This window comes from Heliconius melpomene, chromosome 5, assembly GCF_056956725.1.
Source record: "Heliconius melpomene rosina isolate 202511_hmr_F chromosome 5, ASM5695672v1, whole genome shotgun sequence".
Classification (NCBI taxonomy): Eukaryota; Metazoa; Arthropoda; class Insecta; order Lepidoptera; family Nymphalidae; genus Heliconius; species Heliconius melpomene.
Genome location: NC_140393.1, coordinates 763,689 through 780,922, shown reverse-complemented (window position 1 = coordinate 780,922; position 17,234 = coordinate 763,689). Strand labels below are relative to the sequence as shown.

At 34.0% G+C, this 17,234-nt stretch overlaps 1 protein-coding gene across 2 annotated transcripts in view; it reads left to right on the top strand.

Moving 5' to 3' along the window:
* The window catches only part of tkv (serine/threonine receptor kinase thickveins), an 88,004-nt gene that overhangs the window by 64,180 nt on the left and 6,590 nt on the right, over positions 1-17,234 (top strand). The window contains exon 1 of one of the 2 annotated variants that reach the window (XM_085186135.1): positions 14,900-15,059. The exons of the other annotated variant lie outside the window; for it this stretch is intronic. Within the exon in view, the coding sequence (XP_085042261.1) occupies positions 15,050-15,059 (10 nt within the window). The 5' untranslated portion in view covers positions 14,900-15,049. Of the gene's footprint in view, positions 1-14,899; positions 15,060-17,234 lie in introns of those variants that run through there. 2 annotated transcript variants of the gene reach the window in all.

Below are 17,234 nucleotides of genomic sequence, written 5' to 3'. Positions count from 1 at the left end.
GTGCCGTCCGATTATATCGTGTTACGGATTTGGCTTAGCTCGCGTCTGTACAAAGTCTTAGTTTATTAATCTTTAGTTTTTATTTTAGCTTCACGCTGTTTTCTTCTTGTAACACGGAAGGGAATGTAGTGAGACACTCCGTTCTCCACTTTCCGCCCATTTTTTGCAACATTACGTGTTAAGTCGCAAAAATCAACGTCACACTTTCTGTTTTTGCAAGAGCGCGATGATAGAAAATAATTCATTTCTCCCGAATGGGAATCGTACCTACAATCGACTCGTTTACAATCAGACGTCGCCGTCTTCAAGAATAATAACATCTTACTAAGTCCTAATTAAAACTGAAATTTGTGAACCTATAATTCTTACATAATTGACTATTAAAGACATTCTCCATTACATTAATAAAATTTATTGTAATTAAAATCCATAAAAACCAAAGGTAACCAACCAGAAATGGTTTCATCTTTAATAACTATGTAGATTAATTTGGTAAATTTGCGTATAGATAGTAGATTTTAAGATGCTTTAACTGTTTGTCTTGTCTCTGCCCTGTCGGGGGCGCGCTAATGACGCAGTGGACGCCCACGACACGATTAAAAAGTTCAATCTAAATGACGAAGGCTGCCCCTTCCGTTTGTTTTGGTCGCATTTCTTTTAAACTATTTTAAAACTATATTGCTCTTTCGTGTTATACTTTGTTGTTTTAGTGATTTTGTCTATGAGGTAAAATGATTTTGTTAGTCCGTTAAAATTATAGTTTGACCTTTAATAATTATAGTTTTAACTAGTTTCAACCTAGTGCTATGAGCTTGAACATGATAATTGTGAATTTATTTTCCAAAGAATAGTTTTTTTTTTTTTAAATTGTAAAGGAATAAAACAAATAAATAAATTCTTTTATGTTTAAAAAGTACTTGACTTAACGCTCGTCTACAATATTTTAAGATTGTCGTGACAACTTTCCTATTAAATTGGATTAAAGCGTGTCAAAAGACGTCTTAAAGCATATCCCGCTCACGCCTCGCAGCCAGCGAGTGAACTTTATAACCTTTCATAGCATAATTTTTATGATCATAGTATTAATGGAGAAGCGATCAAGTTACATATTATATTTTATATCTACGACTATCCGGTAACTTTCCAACATTGTTAGTTTTCTATATTTGGAGAATATTTTAATTAAGAAAAATATACCATTTGGTCGTCTTTTCTGTTTATTCGGACTTAGAATATAAGGTTCATTAGCATATTTATAAGTTAGCTTTAGCTAGTTAGTTATTTTTATAAAAATATATTTTCCAACATTAACCACTGCAGCTTTTAAATATGATGCTTTAAAAATTGAGCTTTTTAATGTTGTTTTACATTTTGAGGCATTGTATGTTGACTGGTGGAACTCAACGCCGTGTTTTGCCGTTTTGTCAGACCCAGGAAATAGAAAATGTTAAATATTAAAATTTTTCGAGCGAGTATCGAACCCAGAACCTATCTCGTTTATACACACGCTTGTCTCTCTGGCATCAAGTTTGAGAGATGGAAATAATACTTTATATGAACCGTAATAAGTACTAATAACAAACACAATAGTTATTGAAAATTTCCTATATTATAATATTATTAAAAACTTCCTTTAAGAAAATGATAGGCCGTAAACATTTACGACAAGGCTAGAACTAATCATGCGACGTTTGAACACTGGCAAAAACTCGTACAGTAGAGTAGTAGAGGCTGGGCTTGAAGTACTAGCGTTTTTTGTCCTTAACTCATGTGTGGTCTGTGAATTATTCCTATGTTGGCACTATATATTTCAGTATTTCTTAAGACAAGTAACAAATTGTATGCGAATTTGGATTTTCATTTAAGATTTAGCAATGTTAAGAGTTGAAAAGCACAAAGCTTTTTAATAAGGTTTCATGAAAATTGTGTGTATGTATGTTGGTATGTGTATTATTTTTATTTACATTCATATGTTATCAAGTAAATAAGTTTTTCCGTACTCCTCCTAAACCGGAAGTTAAGACTGCGCTTGTGTTTCACCAAATTAAGGAAAGAAAACATTTCATATTTGATATAAGGAAAAATAAAAAAATTAAGACATTTATCCCTATTGGAATCGAACCCTCAATGTTAATGTATATACTTTAAAACACACACACACACCTCCCTACTGTTATTTGTTTGTAAAGTATAGCTCATTATATATTTAGCTAGAAATATTGATTAGACAGTTTCACGTATTGACGGTAAACTTATCCCTCTAGGCTAAATGCGGCTCTCGGGGCGATAGCGGCTTTCACGCGTCGTGGGCGTCACCTGTCGTGCTTTACTATTATAACTAACTTTGTTTTATATTCTATTTGTTCTATTTTCTACCTTATTGTCTTTGTCTCAAGTGAAATCTTGAGATATATATAAGTTTGTGAGATCTCGCCCACAAGCACTGCTACGCAAACGCTTCGCATAGACTTTCTGCATTAACATCGATTAAGTAATAGACATCAATAAATTTTAAAACACCGATATCCGAAGAGACTGATGCAATCATTGTTTCCAATGTAATGAAATTGAATGTAATATTATTCGAGTTTTCTTAAATATGTTTATGTATTATATATTTGTTGCTCATCCCACCAGTGCAAAAAAATTCTAATGTATTTACTATAGAAAAATAAAATCAGTTTTCTTTTTATAAAATAAAATTTGGCTTGGTTTAGATATGTGAAATACAGTGTAAAATTAAAAAGATAAACAATAAAAGATATTAAACCATTAGAGCTTTAGAGTATCTATTCAAAATCAAAGTTCGCCTACATAATTGTTATTTTTTGTCGTCTCATTCAAAAGTATTTGTCCATTGTCAGTCGATAGCTCGAGTTCAAACAGACAAGCGTCACGTCACGTTGAGTGGCAGCCGGTGTTTCGAACGGCTAGAAGCATTATCACCCACTATCCATTGTATCTGGTCGATTAATCTTTAGATTCACGAGTGGGTCGCGTGTGATACAATAGGCATGATGTGTGACATAGTGGTACATTGGATTGTTTGATTGTAGCATATACAGATGAATTTGGGTTCGATTCCGGTTTGAGGGCATGACCAATGTCTTTAAGCGGGTGGGTGCTCATAGTTATCTTTGACCAAAATTAATCATCATCTGAATAGTATAACTTTTCCTGATCATGATGCATGCATACGTGTATCGAAGGGAAGTTAAATTAATATTACGCAGTGATTTATGTGTCGAAATCTTATCTAATTATAATTACATTAGTGGTAGTTATTTTAATGTATTTTTTTTCCTGTCAAGTAAGTACGAGTATATCCAAACGAAGATGACCTCAATTAGGCTTGACATAATTTTATTAATAATCAACATTATCTCTAAACTAATAATTTTATAATATCCAACCAAGGCTTAGATCCGGTTGTTGCAAATGCATCCCTATTGCCGTGTACTGGCAAAACAAAATATATCGATGCGATAGCGGTCGATAGTGGGCACTCGATTATGTGGTTTTTGTTTTAAAGATTAGAGTTATCATTTATCTGTGAGTACCTTACGTACTTGTGGCAACTACGCAGTTTTTTTTGTTTATAGTCGTATAGGTACCTTGCAACCTTGTATAGGTACCTCGCAACCTTGCCAGGTTGCCAAATTTCAATGTAATTCTTAGTCACACCTCATGTATCTATTGTGTCGTCGGTACTTGGTTTGTGAATGAAAATTGATTTAGATGATGTATCATACTAGTTTTATAATAGCAGCACGACAGATGTTCGCTAGCTATATATGTTTATATTCTTAGAACTCAATTTGTTTATATATAGACTTGCCTAGGACTTCATAACAGTGTCAGTAATGTCAGTTTATATTTTTTTAGTATCAAGAGAATTTGAATAAATAATATGTTACTTATAGCGTGCCAATAACCCATTAAAGAAAGAATATTATGTAAATATGTTTATCAAAGTGTTATTTTTGTACGGTTGTGAAATTAGTCTGTCGACTAAGTTCGTTCGTACACACGAATATCATGGCTTCAGCGCGTGATAGTACCAAAATAGTGGCTTATCACACCTAACAGTTTGATAGGTTTCTTTGTGACACTGATAACAGCCGCGCCCCTATAATTAAGATTATCTAGACTTCACTCGATAAATACAAATGCGCGCTATTTTGTACGACCTTCGATTGTAGTATTATGGTTTAGGCAAAATTATTTTCGGTTTTGATTCTTTTTTAAGAGAAAGAGAGAGAATCATCTTGCGTAGAAATCAAACCCACAGCCTATCGCCACAAGTGGCCTCGGAAAAAATAATACATACATATATTATAATAATTTTATCTTTTTTTAGCTTCCGTTCAATTTGAGAGACAGTGAGAATTGAATCCACGACCTTCGCGGTTACACTCGGGCACATTGCCATTGTAACACTACAGTCTCAAATATGTTTCCTAGGTCTTGGTTGGCAGGGTGTAGCGTTGAGTCCCGCCATACAATAGCTCCAAAACGGGTCAAAATCGCCTCATCGCATAATAGTATGAAAGTATTATTATATTGTGGAAGCTGTAGGATTTTTTTTGTTATTTCGAATGTTTCGCATGTAATTTGGGAAATGAATGAATTTGATTGAAAGCAGTACTATAATTCAGACTATTATTGTTATTATGATTAACAATTAATTACGTTTCCATAATTTTCTTACGTAAATATTAAGGTCAAATTGATTACATTCATAATATAGAGCCACGCTGTGTTTGATTCACGGGCGGCTGTTTTATCACAGTATTTGTGTCGAATGTAATAAAATCATTTTATTACATGAAAGTAGGTCTCGTAAATTATATTTTTATTTCAATAAATATTTGCTCAGTTTAGTAAAACTTGTGGGCTATTATCATTTGGTGCATTGAACGTGTGTGGTGTATGTAGGGTTTGTATTCATGTTAGCAATTTTCTTAACTAGTTGTGTCTATCAAAATAGTCGCTCAAAACGAAGTTTGATTTTTATTTGTTTTTCTAGCTTCACATATTCGCCATCGCACACCGCCTGTCTGTAAATGCGTCGGTTCGATTCCCACTCAAGGTAATTAATTACTTTCATTTCCTCGCTCTAACTAAACAAAGTTCAGCGAGTTCTATCATCAGCGAGTTGTATCAACGGAATGTTTTAACACTAAATTCTTTCTGCGTATCCCGCACCAGCGGGAAACGGCGTGAAGCTACAAAACAATATATATTACCAAACACGTGTATGTACGTATGTGCAACGGAAACGTGCAATGACGCAACCCGTTATCACAATAGTGCGTAATGCATTATGTTATATGCGAACAGTGAATGGCGCGTCGTCGTCGTACTCTTATCGAGCATTGTAATCGATCGCGGACCCATTCATTATGTATGGCCTGCTTGGGAAGAAATTATACTTACTTTACTTACAAGTTAAATTATATAAGGAGGTCTTTGTATTTGTATTTTATTAATATATTTTTCTTCATGCGTTTCCTTGTTAGAGGACTATAGATTTCATAGAAGCCAGAGTTCACTTCAATAAGCATGAAGACCCTCAGGACAGGACAGTCTTTAAGGTTGATTGCGTAGGACGGAGCGAACGAGATATATATATAAGGTTTGCGTTTGGCTCTACGTTCTCTCTGTCGGGGGTAGTCGCTAATAGCGATTCGCTATAATTGATATATATTGGAAACTAGAAAAAAAACTTAAACAATGTGCGGTGTTAAAGTTTGCCATATGTGAGATGTATTCTACATCAATCAATATAACTTTTATTTGATAGAAACTACTTAATGCTAAGCTATTATTAACGATGACAATCAAAATATATAGAGAATATTTATCTGTTAAAATTTGAATGAATTTCAATTTTTTTGTCATTAGTTAATTCTTTTAATAATGCCTACCTACCTGTTCTTATCTCTATGACCTTATGAAAATGATAATTTTTATTCATTCGTACAATATGTTCACTGTTATTTATATAAAAAATATCTGTGATTTTCACTTCTTTGGCTCGATTTAGTTTGTCTCGTTCAGACCATGGTATCGCTGCGGCACAGCTCTAAAACGCAATCTTTATGGATTCGATTCCCAATCGTGATAATGAGTTATATCGAATTCCTCGCTCGGTTAAGTCCTCCAGTTCCCCCACTCAAGTGAAGAAAATTCAGAACAGCGTGTCCTGACGCTAGGTTCCCTCTGCCCACCCCGCTACACGCGGGATACAGCGTAAATCTAATTCAATTTAATTTAATTGTAGTTTATCTGGTATCGTCCTGTTACATTGAACCAGGAACTATTTAATTTATTCTCTTAATCCTAAACTAAGTCGATTTCGTGGTAAGAATCAAGTGATCTCCTTCGCGAACAGGTAAAATGCATTAGCTGTACCAACTGTACAGGTTTATATGTTTAAGCGGTCACCCGACTCTTAAAACTATTTAGAGATTTATATGTACCAAACGTACTTATGTTTTGGTAGACATTTTCTTTTTGTATGGTTTTTTTAATAATAAATAAAAATATGTTAATATATTAATTTTGACTATTTGATATTTAATATTATGTTTTTTAGCTCCCTGCTTTCCGCTAAATTTTAGAGACATTTTATTATAAGTAATTTGTGTTGTTATCGGAGAGAGAAATCGTCTACTCGACTTTACCTATATTTTAATTAATATGTCTTAAATTCTTTTACGCATTTCTAACACTAGAGGAACAACGCAGTTTCTTAACATTTGTTTCCTTCTGCTTTCCTTGTTATATTCAGGATACATTGTAAAAAAATATAATTAAATTCTATTTGTTTGATCTATAAAATATTTAATAACATTAATTGAAGTACTATAGTGTAAACCAGTTGAACGAGCACGTGCTCTTTCACCAGAACAATAGTCGTTAATGTGACTGTCACAATACTATTCAACTTAGTTAATCTTGATGACTTAAAAGCTTCCAACTACTAAGCTTTTATATTTTGAGACTATTTTTTTTTTGTTGGGTTAAATGTTCTTCCATTTACTTTGCCACATTTTAATAAGAGACTGTTCAATAAAATTATTTTCATTATTCGTTTTAAAATTCCATCAAGATCAAAACGAAATCTGAAGATTTTGATTCGAAAGATGAAGATTTGACGATATGAGTTATCATCGATTTTTTTATTAATAAAATAGAAATTCTAAATATAGAAAGCATAAAAAACCGTAACCATAACTTTTTTTGTTTGTTGTGTCTTCTTACTGGAGTGCTGAAAATAAAATTAATTATTCGTTCCCTGGAATGGAAATCGTGTCCACGACCGTCGCGTTTACAGTGAGCCGCTGTGGTGTGGTGTTACGCCAGTACGGCCATAATTTGTATTTTTCTAAAGATAACTAATATTCATAGTAACAATGGATATCTAATACCTAAATTAAAATTGTAGATCAATTAACATAATTTAATTAATATTGATTGACTTTTATTGCTATGTTAACAATAGTTCCTATTCGTTCATATTTTGTTTTATGACCTGAAACTGCTCTATACGTGACAAGCGCCACGGGCGCATTCTATTATCGCATTCAGTAATCTGTGATTAATTTTTGTTTTTATTCTAATTATTTATCAAATTGGGGCTGCCCTTATTTCTTATGTTATATAAGTAAGATATTTATTATCTCTCTGATGTGTAGAAACGTACGTTGTATCACTAAAATATAGAAGCCGTCGCGGCGCAGCGGCATACCGACTCAGCTGTGAACGCGATAGTTCTGAGATCGATTTCCACAAGAATGAATTATTTTCATTTCCTTGATCTTGTGTCAGACGCCGCGCCACTGTGGCGTATATATTATGTACCCACTTATATTTTGTAATAATCTTATATGATTGGCGAATCTGAGTAAATAAACAAAATACTGACCGATAAGGTTCATAATAATTTTCGCAGTATACGTACTAACACTTGTTATATAATAAAATCTTCAGGTAAAATGTTATCTTGTTGTCGAATTTCATGCATTATGATACGAAACTCTGTTTATACGATACGTCAATACATTGAACTCTACGATAATGTAAATATTTGTTAGAAATATATACCTGTATTTTAATTTTAAAATTTTATAGGCAGGAAACCTAAAATTGCATTGCATTTCTATCTCGTATATAGCAAATATTTATTTACCTTTATATTTCCATTTCTTCGCTGTGGTGTCGAGGCAAAGCGCGGCGTTGGGTTCTGCCACTCAACACGCAATGCTTCTTCACGCAGTCTTAACACTAGGTTCCCTCTGCCTACCCTACTATGTGCGGGATACAGCGTGAAGCTGATATAGCAGGAAAGCCAAATAGAACTTAAAGAACAAAAATACCTACTAATATGTTTTGATTTAGTTATTTATAATTATAACCGTTACTTTGTAAGTAAACACATACACACATGTATTGACGATGTCGCTACTACTATCTCTACATCAGCAAACACCTTATCGTACTCTGACACTACGCGTCTATCTCATTTTGAAATAACGGCCGCGTTCAAATATAACTACACTTTTATTGTATACGTCTTTAACTGTATGTATATTTGCCTAACTAACTAATAACTTGATATTATATTTATATTCTTGAAAAAAATATAGAAATAACAAATATTAAGGCAATACGTGTTGTTGAGTTGCGCCACTCAACACGCAATGTTTCGAACATAGAGCGAAAAATGGAGAACAGAATGTCTTAATATAGTTTCCTCTGTCTCCTATTCTATACGGAGAAAAACGTGGCGCTTGAAAGAAATATTCATTTGCTTAAACCAAATATACTTTAACTATGACTTTTCAGAAAAATATATCCTTATTTAATTTCACCATCTATACTAATATAATAAAGCGGAAGAGTTTGTTTGTTTGTTTGTTTGTTTGTTTGTTTGTTTGTTTGAACGCTAAGATCTCTAGATCTACTGGTCCGATTTTCATTGTTTTTGTTTTGTATGAAAGCTGCATTCTTCAGAAGTGCTATAGGCTATATAACATTATATTACACATATAAACTAATATATTTTAAAATACTTTCTAATTTGACATGTAATTTATTCTGCCATGTTAATAACAACCGTCGCGTCGCTACGCAACCGTTACCGCGACATTTTGATATTCATCCTTATGAATAGTCACTCTTAACATTTTATCTAGATTGAAATTATAGTTTACTGTATAACATACTAATAAATAATTAAGGAGATGTCACTGATTCCAAATGACCTAGCCTTCGGGCGGCACAGTACGAGTATGACCGACGCGAACGGGCAGATGATGTTGACGGTTTTATAAATTTTCATACATTTTCGAACTATTGTAAATGTTTATGTAATTATTTGCTGTTTATAATTAATTTAAGCTGCACTTTGGTTCTCTTCTTATTTTATTTGATATTGCCCGCTAAAATTATCCTATTTAATAGAGAGAAATGTTTAGTTATTTCGTAGAGTCGATATCTATGTACGCACGCACGGAAAAGTTTAGGTCCTTTTTCTAATATTAAGAATACCTATCCTTTAGTTACTTTTAGTCCTTTTGTTGGTTCATTTCAATAACTCAGATAATTTTTTCTAATAATATGTCTCTACTTATTATTGTTTTTGATTATTTAAGCTTATCTTTTCTTACTAATTCTATTGAAAATTGAAAATAATTTCATGAATATATTTAATAAATATTCTTATAGTTGAAGCAGGCGTAGCCGCGTCCGGGTCCACTAGTACAAGTATATATCCAGTACCTAATACCTTCTTAACAATGGTCCACAGTTGCACCGCCGAACTCGCCTCGTTATCGACAAGAATGGCTAATCCAAGAGGTCGCTGTGTGGCCGGCGCCGGCGGTGACCCCGTGATCGGCACCGAGTGCCATTTGCAACAGTCACGATCGCGATTATACTATGTACCTACCTACTATACTATACTACAGTGTACTACTAGAGTATACTAGTACTATATTACTATTACTACTACTGTATAGTATACGACTACAATGATAGAGGCCGTTACTGGTTGTGTCCCGGTTTAATTACGGTTACTATTCATATGTTAAATGGATAAGATATAGTATATATAGTATATATAGTATATATATAGTATATATTTGTTTTAAAGGTACATGATATGTATGTATATCTCTGGTTTATTATTGAAATCGTAATTTAGTGTATCCTCCATTTATTCTTTTTTGGGGCTCCGTACCTACTCAAAGGGTAGAATACTCTTTTACTAAGACTCTGCCTTTTATCTGCCCGTCTGTCACCAGGCTATATCACATGAACCGTAATAGACAGTTGAAATTTTCGTGACGTGATTTGATTTTTTGCCATTTTTTTCAGCTCGCCCTAACTGGGTAGACAGAGAGAACGGAGGAAAAACTTCACGCATTTCTCGATTACCAAATGCCTACCCAGAATTGAATACCACTACTCCACTCAACCCTCAAACTAACCCCTCAAATTCTCGCATTGTCTCAACAACAACATCAATCTTATATCGAAATGAACTCCAAATATTTGTAAGACAACAATTCGGCCAACATTGGCCAGTCCGGCTAGTTACTCATGTCTAAATCTGATGGAGTGAGATACGGCGCATGCATCAGTACAATCTATGCTCTTTGCGGTATCTCTGTTACGAATCGATGTATCGGTACTCGGTAGCCGTGGGCACTCGATTCGTTAGTTCGTGTAATGAATTTAGTTATCTTTAAATAATTGTGTCGTTCTATATAATTGAATGTTGCGTACGAGTATGTTGTGTTGTACAATTTACTATCATATTAGATTGGTGAACCAGCAAGTAGTTACGCGTACTTGATGATTATAAGTACATGAAAATAATACAGTATCCATTTTAAATGAAAAAAAAAACTTCCGTTCCCGCTTCCACCGAATTCTGGAGGTATTGTGTGTATTTCCTCGAGTGGGAATGGAACCCACAACCTACTGCTTTTATAGGTGCGCGCTCGTGCTTTTCCGCCACGACTGGCCTCAATAATGAAGTTTGATCTGACAAAAATGTATTAAGCATTAAATTTTTATCTCAAGTTTCAGATTGAGGCAGTTTTTATGTGTTTTAAGATAAAAGTTGGTCTACAAACAAACTCCCCTTATTAATGCTCCCGGGGCTGGAGATTGATCATTGTTTGAATATGTGTCCACTAGGCGGAAATTGTGCTTGTACGTTGTACATATGTTGATAAATTGATATAGAATTAAAGATTAATATTAAAATTATTTTCTCTTTCTCGCTTTACTAGACAATGTGCGGCGTATAGTACCTACCGCCACTCGTTTATCTCGAAAATGGTTCGTAAAATAGGAAACTGAGTGTCCTAACACTATAATCTTACTAATCTATAGGGGAAAAAGGTTCCTAGCCATTTGAAAATTTTAAATAATAAAGCATGAATAAGCGAGTGCCATTTCACTAGTTTCACTGTATACTCTGCAAATTGCAAAAAAAACATATATAACACAAATATATGAATTTTTAATAAAATTCTTTTAACATCAAATATAAAAAAAAACAATAAATTATTTAGTATTTTATAGTACAAAATGTACTCTATACTCGTATTATATACATACATACATAAGATACAAAGTATTTTCGTTATTGAATGCAAGTGCCGATACGTCCGCACTCCGTATACGTAATCGCGATGCTTATTACGGGGCGATGTCACCAGAGCACTTCCCACGGGAAAGTGTCTTGTTTGTTAAATTGGGCTCTCTTTACCAATCTAGTTTGATACTTTGAGTTTGCTTGTGTTTTATTTTATTGTACTGGTTATATGCATCTAAGCAGTTAAGCTAAGCTTGATAGTTATGTAAAAATGAAAGTCGTTGGTAAATTTAATAATTTTTTACACTCATTACTTGATAAAATTGCAAATTTGGAACGCATTTTCATTTTTGTCAAGTAGGTATTTCGGGGGAATGTGTATTATTTTCATTTCCCCTCTTAACCCGTAAATGTTACGAAAATTAAAAACGAAGTGTCTTCTTTACACTACGTCTGCTCTGTCTACCATGCTATGCGAGAAAAATCATGAAGGTGTTTTATTATTTAAAGTCAACAGTAAGTAGTTCCCAGGTGAAGAGCATTAGTATGCGTCCTGCATACTCCTTATATGCGGGATCCAGAGCAAAAAATCAAACCTTACCTATGTTCGGGGACTTTCTTAATAAAAGTTTTTATAGGTCTATGAAAATTGGGATTATGATTGAGGTCTGTTATATTTATAGGCTTATTTCGAATTATTTCATTATTTTTTCTCGCTATATTTAAAAAATATAGTACATATAGTAAAACGAACGGTTCATTCATCCTTCCACCCTTACTTTCTAATTTTCGTACGCAATTTCACTATAAAATAACTAACTCATATAAAAAAGATATTAGCCATAAAAAATAAATAAACACTCACATCCTATAGCACTAACATAGAGTCAATTACTTAACAGCCTAAGGAAATCAATGCTCTTACTAGATACAGAGCACAATTTACTTTTTATTAGTCCCCATACATAAGTATAAAGACGGTTTGGTAGTGAAGTGATGTAACTCGTATATTGCGAATTTAGAGGCAATTTGTACTAAAATTAGATATATAGTCAAAAAATTGCTTGGTTCAGTGCGTTAATCTCAGTAACTGTATTTTATTGTTATTATAATAACTGATTTTAATTTGAAAAACTATGTTTGTGTCAGTCAATTTATTAATCGAGGAAAGCTATACCTAGCAGTAGTCGAATGAACAATAAGGTAAAATAAAAAAAATACATCAAAACTTGAAGTCCAACAAAAAGATTTTTGCTAGATTTGGTTTTTAAATTAAATTATATATACATTTGGCTAACTGTTTTACCTTATTGTCTCGAAAATATTAATATGTGGGCTATATCTATTCACCACTAAACTGACGCTGTATAGATAGTACGTATAGCCGATGAACGCAATCTAGTAATAGACTATCATTAGAAGCAATTGCGTCTTCGCCAATACTACTGTAACGGGTAAATAAATTTGGCGAGCATCCTTGAGATACATTACCGATTCTGTGTCTGTATCTACTACTGGTCCATTTACGTGTTTGTATGTATGTGTTGATGCGCGTGGGATGATAAAGATGTGGTTTTAGAATGCATTTTGATAGATATAATAAATAATTGTTAGTTATTGTAAATGTTTTAAGACTAGTGCAGTTTTCTTAGATAAATGAATTAAACAGTAAAATTGAGTGTTCTGATAGGTTAGGATCTCTTTTCGCACCCCGTTTTATCATCTTCTCTTCTTGCGTCTTCCTTCTGCCGATAGTACTGCTTGTGAGACACGGTGAGAACCTAAAAATATATACCTAATTATCTTTTTCATATATAAAATTAAATGGGTTATCGTAAAATACTAATATAAGCTGTATAAGATCAGATTACCTATAACAGCAAGGATATAATAAATTCACCATGAAATGAGTATAGTTTTATAAGCAATCATATAACAATAACTATTAGAGTGTATTTACCATCTCGGTACCAGCATGGGGATCGTTACATGGTTTTACGGCATCCGGTAAGTAGCGATGCGAAATTTACGATTTTTGTAGAATGTGTTTTTTTTTTAATGTTTTCTACTAATAAGTACCTAATCTACACAGTACTGAAAATTAAAATACTGAATAAAAAAATTGTACTTTTTTAGCATAACGCTGTATTCGGCACATAGCAGTGTAGGCAGAGGAAACTAAAGAACCTCTTTCCGCCGAATTCTGGAGGCATTGTGTTGAGTGGCGGAATACAACGTCGCGCTTTGCTTCGTTACCAGAACAATGAAATGAAAATATTAAATATTTCATTGAACCCATAACATGTCGCTTAAATATTTGCATTTGAATATTACCTTTTAATTACACAAAGCTTAGTACCAAACAAGAGCTTCATACAGGATATAAGACGAGCTTACACAAGCGAAGCCAAAAGAATGAAAAAGACGCTCAAACGCTAAACGGCGAGCGACTCGTAAAAGAATCTCTCTAATGGCTTCTTGATCAGCTCAGCGCCGTAAGTTTTATTGGATGATATATTATTGTTTAATGCGTTTTTGGTGTTTTCTTGCGCCTCGACTGCACTCTGCCGGGTTAGTTGAGTTAGTGATGAAACGAAGTAGAAAAATATATATGTTGGTAAATCGAAAGACATATTGAAATATATAAATTTCGAGACATAGCCTTACATTTCGAGACGAGACGCCTCAGTCTGCCTTGTTACCAGAACGAGAATATGTAAATAATAACATTCTTCTAGTGAGAATCGAATCAATACCCGTCGCGTTTTCAGTCGCAAAGCATTGCACCTGCGCCATGACAACTTCATTATTAGTCTTATCATATATTAACTTAGTAATAATATAATTAAAAAAATGTATTATTGAATAGAACCATTTCTGTAAATTTACCCATTTAATAATATAGTGTGTATTTTTATGATTAATAATGAATATACTCGTAATTGTATAAATTCATAATTACAAATAATTATTTGTAAATATTTTTAAGATCTTCGTCGTTACATCAAATTAAGTGATACCCCATAGCTATATTTAAACATATTGAGGTATGTAGACATAGAAGACAATTATAATTTGGCGGAATGCCGACCTAATGTTTACGTCCCAGTCCCATACAACAACGGTTTGGCATTATCTCCAGAACGGGCCGCAGCTCGAACTGAATGAGTGCGCGTGCCCCGCCTCGTCCTCACTCCTAGCGGTTGGCGGAGGCTGTAGTCTGTACCGAGATGAGGGGCAGGCGGGGGATACAGGGGGGGTAGGGGGCCGGCACGTCGCCACGCCAGTCATTCGCACCGCGACCGTACGCGCTGACGCACGTGTCCTCCTTGCCGTCTATCGTCTCCCGTGAGACATTGTTACGGTGTAAAAATATATAAAGCCGCCGACAGACGGAGTCTCGAGTTAAATTTAAATGATACGAGTTTCGCCATGAGACTAAGTATGTGATGGTTACACGTTTTTATTTATAACGAGTAGTTTGTAGTTAGTTGTAAGTGTTTGTTTGTTTGTTTGTGGTGGAAGTGCTTCTTTGGTTCTGCCGGCTGTTGACGGGTCGTGCTCTCAAGTGTATGTCTATCGGTCACAGATCTTGATCTGGTCCCGATTTCGTTATTTGTGCTCGAGTCGTAAGTAGCGCTCATCGAGGTCCGAGTCGTGATAGGATTGTATAATTTATGTTAAATCACCTATACTTTGTTTTGTTCATTCAGTGATTAATTGTAACTTATGGAGATTTTTGTAGATACTTTTTTATACGTTCTACATCGCGTATTATTTTAGTTTGATATGGAATTAAATGTTAGATTCTTAGATTTCGAAATTACGAAGTTTATCGAACCCGCCTCATTTACCATACGTAAGATATCGTTAGTTTACTATTACAAATATCTCGATACTACTCTATTGATGTGTATATCATTGTAGAGTCTGTTTGGTTATCTCAGGAAGTACTGGCTTCAATTGGAAAGATTTGTTTGTGTTGGTTTGTCCATTTATCTTTATTACATTACGTTAATCGTACAAAGTATATACTTGCAGAGTTAACTTGGACACTTTGAATATTGTCATACAGAACTTTTAGTCCGCTTTTATAGACTGTTCTCAACTCTGAGATATATCTTGAGAGCGATCTTAAGATGCCGTTTTCGTTTATAAATTATAATCTAACAATGAAAACTGCATCTCAAGGCATCGGAGCACCTCAGAGTCGAGAGCGAATTTAGTAGTCATTATCATTTAACGACGAGGGCGAAGTTGCTGATAAAAATTAGTGTTATACAGACTATTTACATGCAATTCTATTTTATCTGCGAACATATGAACATTATATATAATATAAACGATAGGTACAAAAAGGTTAATTGACGTTAATTAAACAAAAACACACGATAATTTGCCGCATTACCACCACACACTAAAAACATGGTAAAAGTTCGACATGATAAATATGTATAATACAATCTTTCTTTTGCCCATCTCGTTCTGTCCGGGGCGAGAGCTACCTGCCCCCTATTGTTGTTACGGCGTTCGTAACTCAGCCTAACCTTATATGGGTCGTACCTGTCGACCGACCGCGCTAAAAAACTTCTATTCTATTCATATATTCTGAACTTGCAGCTTTGAAATTTAAAATGTTAATTTTAACATTGATATGTATCCGTGTCGAGATGTTTTTTTTTTGCGCATTTTTTTATTTCACAGGTAAAGCTAGAAAAATCAAGAGATTAATTTGTTTTTAACATTTAATTTGCCTATAAATATTTTTAAAGAAATTAATACCTATATTTTAAAATGTAACGTGCAGTGTTATTTACACTAAAAGGAAGGAAAAATATTCGGAAACGTATAAAAATTGCACAGTACAGGGACTCGAACCCGCACCGCTTGAAAATCTTGGATTGTTTTCTAGGGACGCGGGTTCGATTCCCGCTACTTTCATATGTCTATACGTTATCTACAATATTTTTAAACATTCGTACACATTGTTGCTATATTTATCAACACTGATACCCAACTCAATTATCGCGCCACAGGAAATTACTTTTGCTTTGGAGTTGTTGATAACATTTACAGACGGCACGTCGTGGTGTATTGGTATTGTCTAATTGTAGAAGCGATGCTTGTGGGTTCGATCCTCGCTCGGCTAAATGATAATATCTAGAATTATTTTACTTTTGCTATTGCTATCTATTCAAAACACATTATTTTTGGCTCTCTCTTTCTGCTGTTATACCAGAGAACTGCATAACGCTAAGTAGGCAGAATCTACAGTCAAAATTCTGTTCCCCATTTTTCGCCCATTTTGAGACATTGCGTGATGAATGGCGGAACTCAACGCCGCGCTTCGCATGGACAGAGCGGAGCAATGAAAGTAACTGATTTCTCTTTCAAGTTAAAACAAAATATTTTCTAGCGGACGGTATGTTTACGTAAACATGTAAAGTAAAGCATATTCGCTCGCGCCCAGCGCAGGATGTCCGACATCCTACATCCTATCTAAGATTTATAAGCATCAAACGCACTGACAAGCTTACATCTCCAAATATAGCTCTCGCATGAAATATATTTACATTTAATTTGTAATTCAATGATTTAGTACGATTATTTTGATTGT